The 23524-nt window shown below is 36.9% G+C and overlaps 1 protein-coding gene across 3 annotated transcripts in view; it reads right to left on the bottom strand.

Annotated features, from left to right (window-relative positions):
• The window catches only part of EDIL3 (EGF like repeats and discoidin domains 3), a 250526-nt gene that overhangs the window by 58228 nt on the left and 168774 nt on the right, over positions 1–23524 (bottom strand). For all 3 annotated transcript variants that reach the window (XM_062599401.1, XM_062599399.1, XM_062599400.1), the window contains 3 exons: positions 19747–19928; positions 1788–1943; positions 543–687 (listed from right to left, as the gene is read on the bottom strand). In XM_062599401.1, coding sequence (XP_062455385.1) covers positions 543–687; positions 1788–1943; positions 19747–19928 — 483 coding nt within the window. The remainder of the gene's footprint in view (positions 1–542; positions 688–1787; positions 1944–19746; positions 19929–23524) is intronic.

Raw genomic sequence — 23524 nt, 5'->3', positions numbered from 1 at the left:
ATGTTGTGCAGTATATCTTTGATCAGCAGCGTGATCAACCAGCGGTCATGAGAAATGTCTCAGACTGACTGTGGTTCTGTTTAGAGTTGCACAGCAAACTTTGGGTAAACAGCTCCAGTTCTCAGCAACTGTTTCTCTTCCTACACTGTACTGAGTGTAACTGTGAGTCAGAGACTGTCTTAACGCCTGCTCAGTATGTGCCGTAACAGCTCCTGATATCTGTTGGCACTCATTAAAGCTGCTATAACTGACCTTTTCTAGGTCACTCGTAACTGGAGGCCGATGTGCACAAAAGATTAACTACGAATTATTAGATTGCCACTACGTTACCCTACCACTACTCCCACCACCACCACCCTACCATAAGCAGCTATTGTTGCTTATATTATTTACATAAAAAGAGAAAAATAAGTATCTGGATAAACTCAGGGATGTCAGCTGCATTTCAATATGAATAAATAGGATCTGTTTTACACCACTGGCACAAACATGTGTTGCTGGTTTGTTCATTTCTGAAATACAGCAATTGCTACAAAACCCACCTGATAACTCACAGCCAAGAAGCTCCATTCTCAACGTACAGTGCCTTCTGCAAACCTGCGGATACAGCCGTATGTACTGTGACTTTATTGGTGGTGTGAAGGAGTTGGCATACGGAGTGTTGTTGTCTACGTTTCCTCGGAACACCTATGATAAAATGACATATTCATAAAAATACGCTAAGAGAATTACGAGACGTTCATTTCATTTCCACACCTCAGACCTATCTCCCTTGCTCTTCTACCCTTTCTTCCTTGGTTGTCTGTGATTTTTTCACAAAGAGAGGCTGTTCTTTTACTTCTCGTGCCCAATATTCATGATTTTAAGGAAGGCGTAACTGCCATTGGCTTATATGTGTTTGCTGCCTCTGCTGAATCAGGGCCTTTGACTCGTCACTCCTAGAAGCTGGAGCTTCTAATGCAATAAATTACATCTTCTTTTCAAATTAGTGTATTAAATGGTCCCTGTTTAATATAGCCTGCAATTATTTACATCGATTGATGTTTATTTTTCCTCTATTTCAAGAAACTGCTGCAGCTCCCACCGAAGTCTACTGGAACCTTTCCACTGATCTCAGTGGGAGCTGAATTAAACCTAAAAGCATTCTCTCCTAGCTCTAAAGAGATATGCTTATATTTTGTTTTCTTCCCTCATTATACACCTTTTCACACAGCATTTCAACTTCCTGCCTGCATAAGAGAAACTATGTTGAATGCTTCTAAGTGCCTTCGTTCTATCTTAACTTTCACAGTAAAGCGATTCTTGCTGCTTGGCATGCAGAATTCGCTATAAAAATAAACTGTAACTGTAAATCGTAAACATACACCTCTTACTGGATGATACTGTTTCTGCAATGCAGAGATTAGCATTGATGAATGGGTTCTATGCTTTTAAGGGTTAACATTAATCTGCCAATGTAATAAAACTAAATTGAAAACAGAGTAATGAGTAATTACTGGTAAACTAATTAAAATGAAAATCAGTTAAGTGTAATAAACAGGATTATTCTAGCCTTGGGACACAATATTTTTACAATCATCAATTAAAGTGTAAGAAATTTTTAGTAGACAGAAAGTGCAACTTTTTGCCATGGGTTTTTTTCAGAGAAAAATAATAACAAGGCAACATATCTGACTGCTTTCTCTGTGTCTCTGTCAGGCAATTACACTTATCTACTAGAGATATCTCATACTTCTGAAGGCAGTTAAACCATGAGACTCATGCATATACAGATGACTTCATCTTACCATATCTTCATTTGTGCCTTTTACTTTGTACATTGACCATGACTTCCCATCATTACTATACGCAATTTTGTAAGATTTTATATATTCTGGACTTCCAATTCTCTTGGCACCTTGGGTTATTACTCCAGTAACTCTCATCTTCCTCTGTAGGTTTATCTGAAATAACGATACAATATCATCACTAAACTTCTGAGAGACACAATTGTGTTACTAGATTTCTTCCTTTTCTAACTCCAAAGGAAAAAAAAAAAAAAAAAGAGAACTATAGCCTTTAAATGACTGTCTCTATTTTTGCATAAATTCCATTTATTTTTCATTCATGTCCTATATATATAAGCAGATAAATGAAAAAAAAAGATTTTGAACAAGAAGCATGTACTATGTTGCTGTCTTTGTGTATACGTGTACGCACAGACAGACACACAAACACAGTACTGGTATATATCTAAAAAGGAAATGCAACAACACTTTAATACACTTAATTTACCAAAGGTTGGATCTTTCGTTCTATTAAAAGGCAGTCTGGAATTCTGTCTGAAAGAGTCCAAGCTAACTTCAGGTTAACCTTTTTTTTTTTTTTTTTTTTTTTTTTTTTTTTTTTTTTTTTTGGTCAAAGCCTATAAAGCAATTAGACTTTTCCTTGCCGCTCACTAAAAATTCATAAATTTGAAGATCATGAATAGAAGTCAACAGCAAAATGAAAACATTTGGAGAGTTCAAGTTACAATATGCAGCCTTAATTTTCCCTTGCTTATCCATCTCTGATATGTGAAAGCTAACTATATAAATCAAATAACATTAGCATCATCAACCTCATCCCTGCAATGAAGATTATCAAGAGGTAATCTGTGACAACTGCACTCCCACCCCATACTGACAGGCAGTTAAAATCTGTAACTTTTGTACCAAATGAAGCTTAACAAAGTGATGCCACACAGTGAGGCTTGCATAAAGGTGCACGTAGACGTGTGAAGAAAGGAGGTGACTGGGAAAAATAACCAGTAATCACCTGGAAAAATGGAAGTAACACATTAAGGCTATTTTAGCCCATGCTTCCCCAGAAGAACCGTGTCCGTGTTGCCCAGCTGGTGGGGCGACCACGGTGGTCCCTCCTCAGGGAGTCAGAGTCAGGCCACGTATCGTCTGCTAAGATGCCTCATTGCAGGGCAGCCTGAACATTTTCTGGCATTTGCTAATGTCACCTAGCATCTACTAAGGTTGTAAAGTGATCAAACATCAATGTTACAATATCTCACTAAATACACAATGGGAAAGTGGGAAAGAATATTTTAATGTGTTTTTTTTTTTTGGGGGGGGGGCTCTAGTTATTAGCTGAGAAATGGCTAAAGCCCCTCAAAAAAACCCCACAGTACAATACTCTTTCCTTGCTCTTCAGAAACAGTTGAGCTTTCTGATATTTCTCTTTTTGAGGCAAGAGAAACGCCACAGCAGTTTTATCCATTTGTCCCGTAAAAGTAATGAGTAAACAATCATACACTTTTAGAAAAGCAATATTCTTTTCACTAGAAATTTAGATCTGATTTGTATTGTTGCAAGAGAGAAGAGAAGCAGCCCCATGAAAATTCAGAATTTTTACAAGATCTTTCTTATTTATGCCATGAAAATTCAGCAACTTCTGCAATTGCAATGTTGCAATGTAGCGAAGGGAATCAGGAATTTAAACAGGTATAAATAAGAAGAGACTCATATCTAATCCTTTTATAGTCTTGGAAAACTTCCCTTTTTCCCAATTTCGTTCAAAAAAATCACTGCCCTCCCCCAAAATATGAACACACACGCGCGCACACACACACACACACACCCCAACCCTATATTCCCCTCGTAAAAAAAGAAAATGTTATGGTAAGAGGACAACTCCAGATACTATTCTCAGCCCTGAACACAGACAAGTCTGTAAGAAAAGTGAAATATACTTAGTACTTCAAAATGCAGTTAACATAAAATAGCAAATAGGCTTCTAGAGCTCTCTTATGCAAGTTTCACTCTCTTTATGTAATTTAATAATACTCTTAAACAGGCAAGTTAAAACAAAATAATTTGTCATCTAATATTTATAAAAAAGATAACAATTACAAGAACATCATCTCCAAAAACAAATTGGAGAAAGTACAGTCAAGAACAAAATAGTCATTGCTTATTTGCCTTTCACATATGCTTATTTTCCTTCATCTGTGCACATATAAGACATTCTACTGGTTGGGGAAAAGTAAAATATAGTGTAATATCAAATACGTTTTCTTTGATCCAGTCATGCATGTAACTTGATATTTATTCCCTACATTTTTTTTAGATAATGATCTAGGGAGGTTTTTTTGGATGAGGATTTATGTAGAAAATATTTTTTCTTTTACAAAAGAAAGTGTAGTTTCAAATGAAGCCATGGCTTTAACCACTTAATATTATTTTTGCAGACTTCCTTGCCATGCCCCAGCCTTCATCTCTAATGCACAACACTGCAATTTAAGAAGTGAAACAATGACACAAAAAAGCACCCAAAATTAATCTGTGAAAGAGTTAGAAATTCAAACAGAAAAAAAAAAGTCCTACTGAATGAAGGGAAGATTTGGTTATATAATTATCACTAGTAAATAAAAATATTTTAGTTTTTAAATACTCAATTGTGCATAATGTCTAACCTGTGTTCTTTTAAGCTTCAGGAATCAGAAAGTCTGCTTTTTTTCCAGCTATAAACCAACCCCCTTACTTCATATCTAGATATCTGTATGTTTAAGCTACACAATTTTATTTACATCTGTGTTTTAATAGATTGAACCTTCCCTTTTAGGACTTTTCTGGATCAGCATCTCTACTCTGAATCGCAAACTGAGCTTTGGCTTTAAGTGGTACTGAGGTTCAAATAAGACAGAATATAGAAATGGGACACACTGTTCTGTAATTAGGTCTATATAGTCTGTCAATTTTTGAAGAAAAACCCTGATGAAGAGGGGAAAAAAAAACCCACTCAGAAACCCCTGCAGCTTTAGTATGTACAAAATTCTCATGGGGCCGACTTCATGCCCGCGGTAGCTCCAGTCAGTGCATATGGATACACCAGGAATTAATTGGTCCTTTGTGTCTGGTTTCTTTTATATATGTTAATTTTTTCAAGCCAGAGCTTAGCAATACACAAAATATTACAACTGTGCAGTGACTATAATGAAGCAGCTGCTGAAATCTTTCTTAGTTAATGTACTTCAGTAGGAAACAGAGTTCCCAATGTGGAACGTGCACTAGCTCTCTTAGCACTAAAAGCATTTTAAAATGAATTGTTCTCTAGCAATCGTGGGAGAAAACATACAAACAAAACTTAAGATGCTCTGCTTTGTGGATAGAGGAGAAATATGGATTTAGGATAGCATCTTATATATTCTATTTGCATAGATGTCCTAGTTTTTAAACAAATAAAGAGGCGAAAGTAACCAAGGTGAGAACAAGAGTTTAATGTGTCACTTTAAAAAGCTAATAGCTTATTTAAGTATAAATATATTATCACCTAGACCAACCAGACAAATCAAGAATGACAAAAGGCCAAAAGTACTTTGAGAGAAGATAAAACCCCCCAGTAATCTTAAAGTATTAATGGATGGTAAAAACCTTGGAAGAAGAAACATCCACAGGAATTTGAAGAAAGAACAAGAAAAAAGTGGGGGGGAAGAGACTGACCAGTTTTACAACCTTACTTACATTTAAAGTCACTTTGAGAGCAACAGATTCAGAGTAGGCACTTGGCCACTGCGCACAGTGCTGCGCTCAGCTCCAGCTCTGAAGGCGCTCCTGGGTCCAGCAGCTTAGAAGCAGCCTAATTCACCCAACACACTTCAGGGAATATTCACAAGTACACGCAGCAAAGGCTGCCCGCTGCCTTCCTATCATTAAGTAGCATTTGGCATCCCCAAGTAGTCTTTTAATTTCAGTGTAATTACAGGTTAGTCAGTAAACTGTGGGATTAAAAACTAAGTTTAGCCTCTTGATTTGGGTTACATCTCAAGATAAACCAACAGAAGTGCGCATGATTATGTCAGGTTTGGTCCTACAGCAGGACTCCTTACAGAACTTCAACAGATCTTTCTTCCCCCCAGGCCCTCAAACTGTGGAAATTTAATTTTTGATCTGAGCTTTAACAGGAAAGCTACTGTGTTTCTCTGGAAATGGTATAGCTACCATGCTCCTTTGCTATTCAGTGGTCAGGAAGATGAACTGGCAGTGAAGTAAGACCCACCTGGGGATCTGTCTCCAGTGAAAATATATTTTCTTGACTCACACTTGTTTCATGGTGGTGTAATCACACTGATTTAATTAATCTAAATCTGATTCTACAAGAAGTAGATTATGTCTACATGATATATGGTGGATGATACAAAATTACTATGCTGATATTACGAGTCAGGTAAGAGCTCAACAACTAACAAACATGGGAGACAACTCAAGCTAATAAACATGCCAAGTGACAAAATACAGTACCTTAGGTTCAGTACTGTATAAAACGTCCAAGGTTGAAGTTATGGACTGCCAATCACCAGGTGCTTTCTACACTGTATCATGTAGCTTATTGGTTTACAAAGAAATCTGTTTTGGGATGCCAAATCATTCAGATGTCTATGTCAAAGACATAGCCAATCACAATCATTTAACTAGAATTTAACTTAAAAAAACCCACATCAGAAAGCCAACAAAAGAAATGGAAAGTATTTTTCCAAGAGCCATATGAACAAGGTAAATTTGTAAGTTTTTACAGACTGCACAGAATAAAAACGATACAATACTTCTGGAGACAAGTCAGCGCCAATCCTGCAAATCTATGTGATGTGTTTATAGCTTCACTTTCAAGGGTGAGTAAACGTAGGAGTATAGGACTGGATGTTTCTTTCCCAAGAAGTTGTTCAATAAACAGTTAGTCCAAATGGCTCCATAAAACAAAGACCAAAAATCAGTTCACAATATACTCTTAGACCTTCAGGAAAAAGACAAAAAAATTGCAGTCATATATGTTGACAGAACAAAACAGGAAGGACTAATAACACCAGTAGAGACTTCCTGAGGTAAGTTGCGTTTCCAGACACGTGCACGTGGTTTTAACTTCTGACCTACATATTATCTTTTTAAGAAGTCTTTTCGGATAATATTTGAGAGACCTAATACATGAAGATTGAAAGAGTGAATGGAATGAAATCATTAGACTTCAAATTGTTCATTTGCCATTTAAGATACTCTTGTTGGCTGTGCAGAATAGGTTTGTATATATCTATCTATGAATATACATTTTATATATATATGTGTGTGTGTGTGTGTGTGTGTGTGTGTCAGTAACACTTCATTGCTTTCTCTGTTTGTGTAATCTATTCCTTAGATTCAGAAAGTATACATGAGGTATACATGATTTATTTATTTATTTATTTATTTTTTGTACATTAAGGAAACAATAAGGCTATTGAATCAAAGTGAAAAGCTTCATTTTGAATACAAGATTAGTTGCCAAATGTCATTAAGGACCTGATATACAATTTTGGTTTTGGAATTTGGGAAACACCATATTCATGTTTGAGTGCAGAAAAATTTGTTAAGACAATCATCTGGTCTATAAAACACTGGAATTCACTGCCTATACCACATCTTCAGGGTGCAATTCGTTTTCTTTTTAAATTATTTTCAGTCTGTTTTTTTCCTACTATTAACAGTATTAGTAGAAGAAAATATGAATAACTTCTCTTTCCTAAGACACTAAATTCAACAATCTGAAAAGATAAATTTTTCCAACGGCCTTCTAATGTATATCAATTTATGTCTGTTTTCTCTATACCTGTTTTGGTTGGTTAAATTCTCTCTAGTAGAATTCTGAAGCCAGTGCTCTATAGACCCAAACTATGTGGCCTAAATGAAGGAAGTTCATGTACTTTGCAATCTGGGATCAAATATTAGAGTATATTCAACATGCAGAAGTTATGTACTTGTCAAAAAAAAAAAAGATATAAAAAGAACAGTTGCATCTGAATCTTCTGCATTATTAAATACAAGAACAGAGAGGAGGGCCGAGAAAGTGCAGTGACTTTAGGAAGATACCATATGTGATGCTCCTGGCCAGAATAAATAACTATATTCCCCTCATTTGTTACTGCACAATTAGCAATAACATCATTAACACTGACAGTACAAGTTTTCCTGAACTGTATGTTAAGAGCAAGCTTCCAAACAAATGCTCAGGTAAAATACCTCACAAAATATTGTCCTTTGAGATTGTAAATATGTATGCTTTTATGATCCTTCCTTTGTAACAGAAATTCAGTTTATGGGGAACTATGTTGCTTACCTGTTTCAGCTACGAGATACAATAGCACTGCTATAAATAATTCTCCATCTTTTCTGGCATAAAGTATATTTTTTTTTTACTAATCCTTGTAATTCCCCATACAACACGAGGGTTGAACAAAGGATTGATGTTATACCGGCAGGTGAAAACTCTTTACAACAACCCTTCCCTGATGATTTCATCAGGTTTTGAAAGTTTACATTCCTTTTTCTTCTTTTTAAAGTCATAATTCTGGTAAAGCTAGACAGAAAGTGCTCACAGAAACATCTTCTGATGAGAAATAGGGACACTTGGCAATGGACATATTTGTAAGAAAATCTTACTATAATTAGTTTCCCCCCTTAAAAGGTGTGAAGTAGCACTCAGAAACAGAAAGGATAAATCCAGAAAGGGAGAACAGCTATTAAAGTATAAAGTTAGTCTAATACTGAATTGGTACAAACTGGCCAAGAGTAACTTCTGACTGGACATTAGAGCAGAAGTCTGTACCTCAGGGAAGTTAAGTTCTGAAACAGCCTCTAAGCGACCGGTCTTGAGCTTGAGGAACTGGGGAAAGAAGTACCCTGACACGATTCCCGCCGTACTGGAAAATTTAATGAGCTTGAAATCTGCCTCCCATGTTTTCCCTTCCCTCCTCGAGCACTAGAGGCCCTGAACGCTGCTGAGCATTGCTGTTTCACTTTGAAACCATGTCAAAAGCAATGAGGTGCAAAGAGGGATGGAGCGAGCGACGCGGTTCAGCGAAGTCAGGGCAGGCCAGCTCCTTTTCTGCTCTTCGCTGCACGCTACTGCTGCACCGCTGATGTAAGGGGCTCGTACATCTTGCCCCTCTGTGTCGTTTTGTCACTCTTCTAATCAGTGCTGTCAGCGGAGCTTCCCTAGATTTAATTGAGGGCATTAATGTAGTCAGGATGGCAGCAGTGACATGTGCCTTAACCAGCATCTAGATTAGGCAATATAGTGATTTATGCACAGTCGTACTCCAGCTGTTGCTTCAATTCTTGAACAAGCATTACTGCAAGAAAAAAAGCCAACATTTTTTTAACTTACATTTCTGATAGTCTAGGAGAATTCATACAGTCATTTGCTATTGCAAATTTGGGTCACTTTACAAGTGATAATTCCTAACTCAGCTGTGAGATTGTACCCTGCAGATAAATCAAATGCCAAACCAAACCATTTTTGACTTGCTTACATGGATGTAGAGCCAGTAAAGCTTCTTCATGACTTTCCTACTAACTTCTTTCAAACTCATCTTCCTGCCACTGTTGTTTCTGGTGTCTCACTTGACTATCATACCTTACAGTAATACCTACAAACAACACTCAGTTCTTTTCTACACTCACTTATGGCTTATTTCCAGTTAATCATCTAGAAGTCCTTGTCTAGCTGGAGGCATCTCATCATCTTTGCTGTCTTCAATTAGACTACTTCTACGCAGGCTGGATTAGAGGCACAAATTGCCCCATTAATTTCATTTGCCCTCTTTGAAAAGATCACTATATATGTTAAAAGCCACTTATATGGAAAACAAATACAGGGATTATTTAGACCTAATTGTAACGTTAACACAGAGTAGCACATGCTACGGATAACAAAAAGCACTCACTTCATCTGGCTTTTGTTGAGAACTCTCACTTTATGCCTCAGAGAGCTTACATAATTAGACAGACTAAAACTTGCTTGGTCTGTTTCTTCTTATTATTAAGTCATTATTTTAGTCCCAAAGGTAGTTGTTATGAATGTCATTAACTAGATGATATGAATTATTCAACTACTGGCATGTTTAGACTGTCATCTCAAAAAGAGGCTCATAATCAGTCTCACATTGTTCAGAATTCTGCAGCCCAGTAAAATTTCATCTCATTTGCAAAGTATTGATTAAATGGTTATCAACTACCTGCAATTTAAGTTTAGCTAAGAAACACTAGAGTATTTTATTGTTATTATTAATCCCTTCATACACCTTCAACTTGTGACTCCTCTTCCTGCCTTTGGCATGCTAGCGCCTCTAAAAAAGAATTTCCCCAAAACATCTAGAAAACTTCCTAAAGCATCGATTAAAGAACGTGCAAATAAAAATAACTGTCAGAGGAAACAGCAATATTATTTCCCCAGGTAAAATAGGTTTGATCGGATTGGCAGAGGCTAGTAGATAGGATGACAGACTAAGGTCACAGAAACGAACATGTGCTTCTGGTTTAATCCTACAAAGGCTAGTAACGAGAAAATTCTCATCTTCAGGGAACCGAAAAAAATTCAGAAGGTAAAATACCAAACCACCAACAAAATCTATTCAGGGAAAAATTGTTATTGATGTGCCCATGACAAAGACCACAGCTACTTTCTATTGCATTCTCTCCACTTGTTTTTAAGGCACTTTGGTAGTTATCCTCTAGTAAAAGCTATGATAATAAATAAGATCTGACCTGAAGCTGACCAAGGATAACTGAGAAGAATTCCTACACAGACTTCAGCAGATTTTGCTTAGGTCTGATATAGCTTGCCAGGCCAAGAAATATTGAGTTAGAAGGAAATGTGCTGGAAAATAACAGATTAAGACTATTTCTTCACTAGTTTTGAATATTAAAACTAAAATTAGAATTGAACCCTATCCATAGGGTAGTTGAAGATGGTAGCTGAAGCCAAAATTGGAATGGCAGGGGACATATATGAGATTCTTTTGAGTTGTGGGATCTATACTTGCGTTTCTTTCCAAGATGCACATTCCCTTCATAAGGAAACTGAAGCTACTTATTTACCACTTCTCAGACTATCACACCTCAGTTACACTTCCTCAGCCAATAATGAAATACCATTTTCAGTTCCAAAAAAATGCCTTATTTCAATTTTCATAAGACAGGTAAAACACATACCTTTACTGTTTTTCTTCCTTAGTCAAGAAAATCATAAGCAGTACATAAATTCTTGAAATTTTCTTTATCAATGAGCCTGACAATCATATCCAGGTAGCTTTATGATGCCTATCATCTTTATCAAATTACCAGTCTTTTTTGCTCTTCCCCTGTATCTGGCAAGTATTTCACATTTCACATTGATTTAGTGCAGAATCTTTTTAGTTCTCTGTTTATTCAAAACCCAAAGCACACTGCAGTTTGAGTTGCAACTAGGACTTCTGATTGATCTGGCAATACTAGTAAATAATAACTGTTACACTGTCTGTTGACCTCATGACAATTTATGGGAGAAATACAAATGCGGAAATAGGAGTAAGTAATAGCAATCTTCCTCACTCCTTGTTATCCTTGAGAATAATCTGCTAGTTGCTGTGAAATTGTTTGTACAAAGAGACAGGCCAAGGTTTTAGATAGAAGTGGAGTGGAAGGGGTAGATTAGTCAGTACTTGTCTTCTGAGGGAAAAAAAAAAGTGTAATTACACTTCAGATCCTGGGACCTAGAATGAGTATGAAAGGAATTTCTGACAACTGAGTTTAGCTTTTTTAAAATTTATTTTTCTTCAAAATACTTTGAAAGAACAAGAGCTGAGAACTTTCAAGGTCTTTTGTAATACAAAAAGTTACACACAAAAGTCCTGATGATCAGGAAAACACAAAGACTTTCCAATTGTTTTAATAGGCTCTGCAGCTTTCCTGAAAAACCACTTTCCACTAAAGCTGTGGAGCCTTTCCACAAAGGCTGACAGACAATAGATACAAAAAAAAAGTTAAATGCCACTGGTTCAGTAAAAGACAAAGAAAAAAACCCTGAATCTGAAAAGTCTCAGCAAAAGCCTCAGGTTTGAAAGATGTCTCTTTATCTTAACCACTCATGGAATAGCAAGATTAAAACATTGCAAGAGTAAAACACACTCATATTTTTCAGTCCACAGAATTGATTTTCCAGTATATAAGGTTCTGCTGAAATTAGAAGACCTTTGAAATGACAAGCACATACCTGTAATTACCAGAAGAGTTTTTCTCCATCAGTACTTTCTCTCCACCATCTCTAAAATATCAGAAAAATACTGAATAGCCGTCAGGGACTATGTGCTTCTCCACAGCTAGAGCTTATCGAGGCTCTGCTTATACCTTAGTAAAGGCAGTGCTCATGCTGTACAACCCTGTGACCTATCTACACACATATGAATATTTACTACGCACTGCTCTAGGTCTATCTATGCATAGGTAAGTGTGTATATACACCTCTGTACAATGCAAAATTTTAAAATATATTTGTATGTAATTTTTCTCCTCTTTTTTTTTTTTTTTGATTTCATATCCTAGATCTCCTAGATCTTAGTTGTAATGAGAGAACTTGAAACAGTTCTTTTCTAGAATTCAAAACTAGCAGAAGTCTAACCATAAGTGAGGATTGTTTGCTTTACTGATTTTGAAAGTGAGTGCTTAAGACATAAAAATGAATTCTGTGCCTGTAACACTATCATAACGTCATCTTATTTAGACCCCATCCTCCCCACAGGAAGACTACTATGCTCACCCAGTCGTTGTTCCACTGAAGTCAGTGAGCCACCACGTCAGGGTGTCCTTACAAGAAACTTACTACTGGAGTGGGAAACCAGAGACATATACTTGTTCATATCAGTGTGCCACCGCAGACCTTTGCTGCATCAATTACTTTTAAGATGGTAAACGTGGAAAGCCATTCAAAGTAGTTAGTATTGTAGATGCATAAAACAATACATTTAAAAATACCTGTATTTCAATCATTCAGCCATATTACACAGAGCTATTAAAGAAAGCTGGCATGCGGGCTGACAGACTATGTTACCTATGGTGTTCTTAAGAGAACGAAGTTTCTGTTGCCATAGGAATCCTAACGTTGAACTGACTGCTTTTGTGTATCTGCCACCTCAATCTGAAGTTGTTTGAATATGTTTCTGTGTGGGTGTCTGTGTGTATGAAGAATGACACTGGGAAATACAAGATGGTATCAAATAGATGCTGAGGAATGGGACACAGGGGAGTGTCTGGATGATTACAGCCCTTTTGTTTTCTGGTCTACTTTGGGTACATAAATTAAATTTTTTATCCTGAAGGCTAAATATAGAGACAGTGACAGAGATCCACAGGTGACTGACATCGGTATTGGGTTCACTGAAGCCAGTGACTCTCTGACAGACATTGATCTCTTGAGTATCTGCTTTAACTGCTGCTGTTCAGAGGTCCTACATGGAAGAGTTTTGACAAAATGCCATTGCACATTGTTCTCCCCTGCCAAGGACTTTCTGGTGCTAACGACCTATTGTCCATATTGTCCATATTCCTCAAAGAAATCCTGGTATAATATTAAGTTAAATTTTGGAATATTGACCAAAAATGAAGAGCTTTAACAGATTTTTTAACACTTAGCTAACTGGGTAAATCTTCCTCTATAGTTCAAGACACCTTAGATCATGACTCTGAGATTGTATTTAATAAGATTCACTTGGCCACATTTGACAGCTATATTAAGTAATATTAAATGTTTAATCTATGATGATAGGTATTTTTTGGAAACTGATGCTACACTACTCATGAATGAGGAAATGAACTTTGACAAAATGAATGGTTTGACAGATGGCAGTTTGCTTAGCGCTCTTACTAACAGATGTTTGAATGAATGTTCTGCAAGACCTTTGTGTATTTTGGGTTTTATCATTTTATTAGCAAATAATTATCAGTTGGTACATGCTTGTCCTTTGGAAGTTCTTTATGTTGAAGTTACTAATTTTTTTCCTGCTTGCTTTTTTGGAGGGTGGCGGGGGGGAACTTCATAATTTTTTGCTGCCTGGGGATAAATGATGAACTTGGAAAGTCTTTATTATAAGTACATTTTTCATATGTCACAGTAGTGACACACAATTAATTATGCTAGTATTAGGTACTACAAGACCGAAAGAAGTGGGGCTTAGAGCCAGGAGTGGGACTAAAACTGCAGGTGGTATGGGAGACACTGATGTAAAAAATGACTTTCATAATAATAAAATTAAATATTTGAATATTTCATTTACTAGTAAATTGGTAACCGTGCTGATGTCTCTGGAGACACAGTTCCTGCTATTTTAATGATGGATAAGTAAGTATTTTCCTTATTTTTCTATTTAGTAACACATTTATGTACAATAGTCTGCAGTAACAATTCAAGTGTTTAATCACTCTTCTCAGAAAGCAGTATGAGACACTAAATAGTTAATTCTCTAGATTTCAGGTATTCCGAATCTGCTTGTAGTGACTGTGGATTAATATGGACCTTGTAAAAACAATTTTCATACCTAAAAGACCCCAAAGCACTGCCATTATACGGCATATTCCTCACAGGAATACGCTTCACAGAAATTAAGGGATCTCTTGTTCTCATATACGTTAGTTAAGTCATGGTGCAAAAGCAGCAATTACACAGGAGCCAGCAGGCTTTCCACTCCTTGCATAATCAAATGGCCAAATCTAAGACCAGGACCCTTAAAAGCTACCCAGTATCTCCTGACTCAAAACATCATCTTTGCCAATCTGTGCCAATCTTTGCTGTGTAATGTTCTGAAATATCTGTTTTGTAACAACCTTCCGGGTACACCCCGATTTTTGCTGTTTAGTCTTAAATATGACACCTTTTGCCCTCTACTTTTTGTATGCCTTTACCCATCTTCTCACCTTGTGCTCAGACAAACATATATATCTCCCCCCTTCTCTGCAGTTCTCTCACCTTAACGTGCAATCCAGCCTTGAATTTAGACTAGGTTTACTCTGACTTACGGGCGCTAGGAGCAGTCAGTCTGAGGTTATAGAGCACATGGGGCTTGCAGAGAATTCAGGGATAACTTCTACATAATCCTATGACACATGATTGGATCACGCGGGTGAAGGGACGTTTAGGTAAACTGAACTCATTGCTGCAAGAAAAAGCCAAACAGTAAGGATTTCTGTGGCAGACATTCTCAGGCCTCCCTGGCACATTTACCATCTAACCCAGCCCAGCCTGTCCTGCAGCACAGCAGCAGGAGCCACTGAAGCTCTGTTGTGAGCTACTTCTCCACTCCAGGCTCCCAGACATAAGTGGTGTACGTCTTACCATTCTTGGGCAAATAAAGATACAGGAAGGATGTTCTAAGGACCAAGAGTCTACTGTGAGGCTACTAAATAATTTACTATTTAGAGACAGAAAAAAAGGCCACTTTTACTCCAAAAGTGTAAAGAAACAGACTTGCATGTTCTGGAACAAAATTCATCTGCCTTCCTTCTCCCACCCTTCCCATGGTTCCTCCAGATGCATCCTTCTGCCAAAGTTACTAATGCATCTTAACTGTGAGACTGATCACTTCATTGCTGTCAGGCAGCCTCAGTTATATCAAATTATTCAGTCTTATTTTACATTACTCTTTATGACATTCCAGTTTTTAGCATCTCTGCCATGGCTGAGGTCTTTGTGTACTACAGGAGTAATAACAACTGCGGAGGTATAAGAAAGAATAATAGTCTGTGGAAGAGATGGGGGAAATTAGCCATGATGAGAAGAAAAATGAGCTAAGAAATATAATGTTTGGATGAAGAAACTGGGAAAGAATAAATAAGAAATGTAAGGCATAGGCATGGATTTCTAGGTTAAAAATCACTACAGAGGAGTCAGATTTAGGCTGTTAGCTAGTTTATGTTAGAGATTAACAGTGATTCTTAAAACATTATCATTCTATCACAGGAAGGCAGAACACTGCAGAGAGGTAAGTGGAAAGGAGAATGACAGAGAGAAAATATGACTGGAAAGGGAAAGAGAAATGACTGAAAATAGCTATAAGAGAAAGTCAGAATCCTAATTTAGGACTGAATCCATTTCCCTTGAAGTATCTAAAAAACCTTTGGATATGGTGGACAGAGAACACAAACAACAAACCTGCCCATGGCCATCTCCATTCTGATCCAAACTTCCTTAAGAAAACATGAACTATGAAAACAGTGTGGTCTGGGACAAGGAAAGAGTAGACATAAAATTCGATCATAGTAAGAATAAATAAATAAATCATGCAATAAAGAGGAAAAGGGGTAAGTGGAATTAGTGCACTCTTAAAAAGAAATCTCTGATATCATTGGACCAGGCACAACGACCATTTCAGTCAGATCTCATGAGCAACTTGTATAGAAGCATGGGGTTTTTCTCATTGTATTTGGAAACATTAACAGTTAATGTCACTAGTAAAGTAGTAAACAGCATACACAGATGGTATTTTATCACAGTGAAAACTTATGAGGAGAAACACAGGTCAGCAGAACTTTAACAGGGAGACATGACTTAGTCTGAGTTCAATTTGCTTTCAAAAACATGATCACTGACCCTTTAAATCACAAGCCAATTACAAGCATTGTACTGCCATTACTAATTCCATGCTGAGAGTGTAAATTTAAAATGGCAATTTCAATTTTCAGTTCATTGGGAGAATGCAGGAAAATGAAATTGCATACTAATTAGTTCACGTGTGTCAGACACCTGAAAGATTAGAGAAAAAAACTTGCACTCATTACAAGTGAGTTATAAGCAAAACACTCAAGTCTTTCATTTGCCAAGCTGCATATAAATAAAGAAATTAAGTGACAAATAAAATTGATAATGATGGAACAAGGCAAAAATAGCTACAGGCGTGTACATAATTATACTTTGGGGGGCTTTGTCCATTATAGAACAGCTTCCTTCAGAATTCGTCTAGCTTTAGAAACTACAATAGAATAACAGGCTACTGGTCTGGGTTCACTGAACTAAATGTTAATTCACATTTCATAAAAATAGAGTTTCTGGTTTCATAACTTTCCACTTAATCTCTGTCAAACATTTACAGTTTTTTCAGAAGCCATCTTCTGGTCCAGTAGCTTCATCAGTCAGATCAGCATAGAAAAGGTTCCACATACAAACCCTTCATATTAGAAGTGACTGAGGCCAGCTAACTGTACGGCCCTCGGACTCTTCTCTGCCTTGTCAACAGTCCTGATTCCCAAGAAAATGCCAACTGCAGGGTAAGCATTTGAATCCAGGAAGAAGATGGTAATATGATAAAGTAGAACTGAGAGCAGGCTATTAGAAGGAGCATTTCTTTCACTGGACCAGAAGGAACCTACCCAGAAACCTAATACAGAATCAGAGAACACTGACTTTTTGTAATCTTCCACAATTGTTTAAGAAGTATCTTCCTGGCCTTTGTAGAAGCTGTGCAAAAATAAGATATGAGACTTCTGCTGCTCTTTTTCTCTCAACATAAGGTATTCACTCATATAAGGGTCAGGCAGTACCTCTCTTAGTGTATATTCCGTGCTTAAAGAATAAGCAAGTATAGATGTAGAGATGTGGAGAACTACTATGCGGTGCATAAGGAGCAAGTTTGTGAAGGTCTGTATCCCTACCAAATCATAACACTCAGAAGCACTTCCCGACAAGCATCATTTCCCTGCCAGATTTAGACTTTCTGGTCTCAGTTGTTTCAAGGTGAAAAGTCTTCAAAAAGAGGGAAAAGAAAGTCCTCAAGATTTTAAGTAATAAAGAGTGTTTTTCTCTCTCTGAACTCCAAAAACTACTCAGTAAGTTTTGTGTAAACTATGAACTTATTTTTAAAGAAGAATGAGAAGCAAAAGGAAGACAATACTAGGTGCTTTGCATACGTTAATCATGTCACTTAATTATCTTCTAAAACGTCCTTACATCTTACTGATATCAAAATTACGATTGGCACTACCCAGATTAATTCCAAAAAGAATGAACTTTTCAAATCTGATGTCTTCAGTTGAGATGTTTAGAAACATTTTCTCCATTGGTCCAATGGAGAACCTTCTTTCTAGAGAAGGTCAAAGGGATAAATTCCCTGGGGAACAAAGTCCAAGGCAAACATAACTCTAGTTTGGGTAGAAATATGCAGAGTCATCTCACAGGTGCTCTGATGATGGGTATGTGTCTTTACAGGGAAGCAATCTACCATTAATAGTTCCCCTCCAGTTCATCTGCTAGTGAAAATATGCCTAGGGTGCCAATGGTAAACACTTCTGATTTTTTTCTCCAAATTATTTAATAAAATCCACACTCTAAAGCAGCCCAAAAAGCTACTGTAACACCAATGCTTTTCATTATCCTTTAAAGTTACATTAGCTTTCTACTCCTGAGAAAATAATTCTGCTCAAATCCCTTAACGTTATTCATTCCAGTTCTTTTTCAATGTATAAATTTTATAAACTTCCTAACCCCTCTAGTCTTCGTGGAAAAAAAAATGACTTAAGATACATTGAAGGGCCTTTGTGTGTTCACCCTGCAGTGAATAACAAACAGAAACACAGGCTACATTTTTCAAAAGTGACAAAAACCAATATTCTCACCACATTAGCTTTAGAAAACTTTATCAAATAGTGCTTTGCGCCTGCTTTCTACACAAGAAAAATGAACAGGCAATCCTGTACACATTTTTCCATAGCATTTGGGAACTGTTCAGAAAAATCATAACTGATAGTCAGTAAGAAGACCAAAACGTGAGCAGAAATTATGCTATCTACACAAGGGTAACGGCAAGAAGGTTGTGTCTGATGCAACCGAGGAACATAAAGACCTTGCAGTTCAGCCTACTCGGTGCCCGTAGATGAGACACCATTTTTTTTCTAAGCGAGTCAAGGAAATGGGATAGTTATTGAGCCCACCCGAGCGGTAGCGGTGGGACGTGCAGAACTGCCATTTTGTTAGGCACCTTCCCCTCAAGGGAAGCTGCCTGCTGCTGTGGCCCGAGGCAGGGCCTGGGAGGGAAGGAGATCGGGCCATGCCACAGCCTCCTGCTCAGCCCGAAGGAGCAGCGGCTCCTTCACATACTGACCATATCGATTAGCGTGCAAGTTTTTCCCACGAGTATATATCTTCACCTGTGCTAACTAATACATGCTAAAGCTTAGACCAGCCCATACTTCATAACAAGAAAATGGCATAAGAGTAAAGAGCTGCAGAAATTACTAGTTGAACATTATCTTCGTTAAAATACAGCCACAGAACTTCACATTCCATTGCTTCGTGACTTTTTCTGAAAACATTTGCTAGGCCTGGAGAAATCCAGCCCACAAAGGGAACATTGCCATTTGAATCTAGAGATAACATCCTCTGTTATCTCTAAAGTATGTTTAGCCCCACAGACATGGTTGAACTAACAACTATTTCAACCTTAAATAAAACAGTTACTGTTACTTCCAGAGTGATGCACACACTGCTTAAAGTATATGCACGTCCTGAGCAGCTAAGCAGAGAGGATAAACTATTTCCACAGGCCATCGCATGGCAAAAAACATATTAAAGCAGACTAGAGTTATGCCCCAAAGAAGGCTGTAGGAGTGTGTCGAAGTACATCCAACAGGGGATACTGCTCCTAAATGCCACAAAAGACCTAATGAGCAAATGTAGCACTTGTGGGAAAAGCCTCCTTGAAAAGACTATAAATTCTTAGAGTTACAGTGGAACATATGCATACATTTCTCAAATAAAAAAAAAAAAAACTATGTATTTATAAAGTTGAAATTATTACTCTTTTGCAACTAAATAGTTCATTTTAGTCTAGGCTACACTTATGACAGTGAATAAGAATCTAGCTATTAGTTTACCACTTGTCTTCATCACTTTCTTTAGGGGCAATTGAATTAAGGAGATTTCTTTTCTTTTCTCCTCAACTCCATCTGTTACCTGAATCCATGGCCATCTGTCATTTTCTGCAGCAGTCCAAGCATTTACAAGACCCTTCTTATTAAGTCGTGCATAGTATGGATACCATTTCTGGAGTCCAAAAAGAGCTCGATGAGTGGATGACGCAGTAATTTGTTGGTTTGACACAATTCCTCCTTCTATTCCTAGAGGGCCAGAGCATCCTATGAATGAAAACAAGAAAAGAAACAAATATAACTGAAATTATCAATTACTTCTGAGTCACTAGTGACTTACTTATAAATAGCATATAAATAGATTCAAAAGATCACGTGCCAAATATGTTATTAGAGGAGATTTGAGGCATCTGAGTGGCATTTTTTTATTTGTAGAAATGAGTAAATACTACAAAAATTTTGCTTGTAAATAACTATTCCCATTATAAAATCAAAGAAATAGACTAAGCTTGTAACTTCTTTTGGTTTGCTTTCTCTTGAGAGTTGTGAGTTTGAGTTTTATGGATACAAACATTAAGAAAATGATTCCCATATACAAATATTGAAGTAGTTGCTAAAAGCAAAATTGAAATTGTGTAATTACTGCAAAGTTTCCATATTGCTGCTTGTGCCATAACAATTAGTCCCTTAGTCAATACACTACAAATTGTTACTGCATTCATCTTTTGAAATATGAAATGTTGTTACATTAAAAATAAAGGCATTACATATCTAATCAGCAAAACACAAAGTATATACGTAACCATAATGTTCAGTTGTTCATAATTTTATGAATGATGTTGATCACTATTTTTTCATCTGAAATAGTTAGATGTGACCTTTTGTAAATTCAAGATATTTTTGCACACATTGATTTCCAAAGCCACTCAGTTAGGGTACAAGAACAATACTATAACAATTACTGTGAGTAATCCAAATAGGGAGAATTTTGAAAATTCATGACATACAAATGATTGGCAGGCTACCTATTATTAAACCCCCTCAGCCACTTTCAAATAAACATGACTTGTTTTCTTTCTCTAATCAATTCAGATGCACAATATAAAGACAAGCTTATTACAGGAATTACTGTAGCAGTTGATCTGCTCAGTTGTTCAGAAGATCTTCTATTTTGTAGTCAACTGCACTTTAGCAATTTTAAACACAACAGAATGGAGCAGACATTTGCTTACTTTTAAGGTTTTCTCCAAAGCTTGGCAGTGCTTTCACCTTTAGCACTACCAAAGAATAAACTCTGAAATGGTGCTGCTATGAAATCCTTACACTATATCGTCATAAAGTCACATATAATTCAATTCTTCATTAATTAAAATATACAGAGAAGAAAAAGTGACCAGTGCAATTTGCTCCTTTCGACAGAAGCTGAGGCAGGGAGGCAGTGCTGGGAGTCATTAGCAACATAATCGCTGCGTACTGTGTGCCACTAGTAAATGAGACAAATATAAAACAAATCTAAGCTGGTGATGGGGCCATGAACAAGCATGTGTGCATGCTCTGAAAACTGCAGCTACACCCCTCATACTGGTGGAGCTCCAAATATATTATTTCTCAGATAGGAAAACTATCTGATGGGATGCTATTTAGGAAGATGCTAAATGAAATCTTGGTCCATTGAAATTATGACCAACTCCCACCATACCGTGATTTCATCCATTTTTTTAACAGTCCTTTAAGCTCAGCTAAACCTAAAGAGCGAGTGCTTTTTGTGTCACGTATCACCCATCAATAAAGCCATTGTAATCATCACTTTGCTAATAACTCTGTTGATGCTGCACAAGATGGAACAAAACACAGCTCGCTCTCCTGCAGCTGTCCCAGATGCACAGTAACGCCAGTAGAAAACAGTCTTTGTCGCTAGCATAGGCAGAAACAATACAGGATGGATTTAAAAAAAATCCACATCTGTTGGAAAAGTGTTATTTTTCACAGTGTTATCGAGTGTTATTTAAACAATCAAAGATCTATTCAGATCTTAGCCCTGCTTCTGAAATCTTTTCAGCTAATCAGAATAAATCCTTTTGGCTTAAAAATGGCCACACATGTTTCCAAGGTGTGTGTGTGTGGGGGGGAATTCTACATTTTCAGAGGAAAATCAAAGGCAGTTAAATTGCCAGGTATAGCACTTACTATACTCTGTCACTTATGACTATATACAGTAAGAAGTGTTTGCCTTCCTTAGCTTTAGAAGGATTACTCCTAAAATCCAAAACAAATGTCTACCTTTAGGGAATAGGCACTTCGCTGTACAAGCTTATTTTAATTGCAGTTCTAGCCTTGTCAATTTGTCACTTGTTAATTTGAGTTAAACCCCAAATTTACCACTTACAAGAATTAAAAACAATATATTAGTAATACTTCCTACTTTGGTGTTCATTCTAAGCAAAACGAAATGAGATGCATAGGAAACGTGAGACTGGATAGCCATTTCCAACCAATACTAGATTTACAACAAACTGTATGTATGCACTATTAAGATCTGCCTTTAGAGGACTGTCCTTATTCAGTGCCCTGAAGCGCAGATCATTCTCGTGAGACAGGAAATTTGAATTAAGCATTATGCTTGCTAGTCTAAACCACAGAATTTATAATATAATCCTAGTCCTTTTGACCATAGCAGTGCTGACCAATTAAGCAACTTCCTGGGCAGAGGCCTGGCAGCTGGGTCTTGAAGAAGCCAACCCAAGGCTATCTCTTCCTGCGACGTACCTGAGACACCTGTGCACACGTAATTAAGGTTGTTTTCTTGAGTGGTGTTACCTCGAGTTTGACAACAGTAAATTTAATCTGCTACTTTATAGCTAAATCAATCAGTTTTTTGAGATCTTTCTAAACTCTTCGGTCCATTTTAATAACAATAAGTAAATTTCCTAATTTATCAGAATATTTTGCTACTTTACGCTTCTGGAAGGATATTAAACGGTCAGGATTTCAGCACAGATTTTGCTAGAACTTTATAAGTAAGCTCCTTCTGTTGTTAAAACTAACCATTTTATCCATCCTTTTCCTCTTTAACTAGAAGATATTTTTCCAGTTTATTTTCTTTCATCAGTTGAAAGGAAATTCTTGAAAAATTTTGGGGGAATTTAAATACAGCACAGCAAATAAGATTTCTTTATCCCTATTGGTTCATTAACTTCTTCCAAGTGCTCCAATAGATTGTGGGAAAGGCCTTCTCCTTACAAAACCTATAATGGGGGTATTACTCTCTAAATTCCCAATAAATTTACTTTGCCTGAAAACTTGCAGCCTTTGGTTCTATCAAACATATTTTTACCCGTGAAGCACTGGCAATACAGAAGCTGCTGCGTAAGATCTTCAATTTAAGACACAAAAATGCTTTTCTTCAGGCTAAAGTAGCAATTACTCCTTTTAGTTCTTACAAGATACGATATGCTATCAACTACTAGCAATGGAGAAAACAAGATGCTGCTGCTTTTGGAGATTTTTTATGTGCTAAATAAAAAAAAATTGTTAAATAAAGGGTTTTTTAAATAGGAGATGCACATTTTTGCAAAACAGGTACATGCTGTATTATATTTTATTGCTGTTATACCTCTATTTCTATTAAATTCACAGTTCATTTAACAAAAATCACGACAAGTTGGGAAGCTGGAGCCTCCAAGGGGGTAATAGTATCACTACAACGACCCTGTACAATTCATGCTGGTCAGTGTCAGTCATTGATAGACACCATTTTTATTGGTTAACGCTGATGCACTGGGATATGACAGGTAACTTGATGCAAGAAAGTAAAAAAAAAAAAATAGAATAGCAACAATTTGCATGACAGTTTCATGCTATAG

This window comes from Rhea pennata, chromosome Z (genome assembly GCF_028389875.1).
Source record: "Rhea pennata isolate bPtePen1 chromosome Z, bPtePen1.pri, whole genome shotgun sequence".
Classification (NCBI taxonomy): domain Eukaryota; kingdom Metazoa; phylum Chordata; class Aves; order Rheiformes; family Rheidae; genus Rhea; species Rhea pennata.
This window is presented reverse-complemented; position numbering and strand designations above follow the sequence as displayed.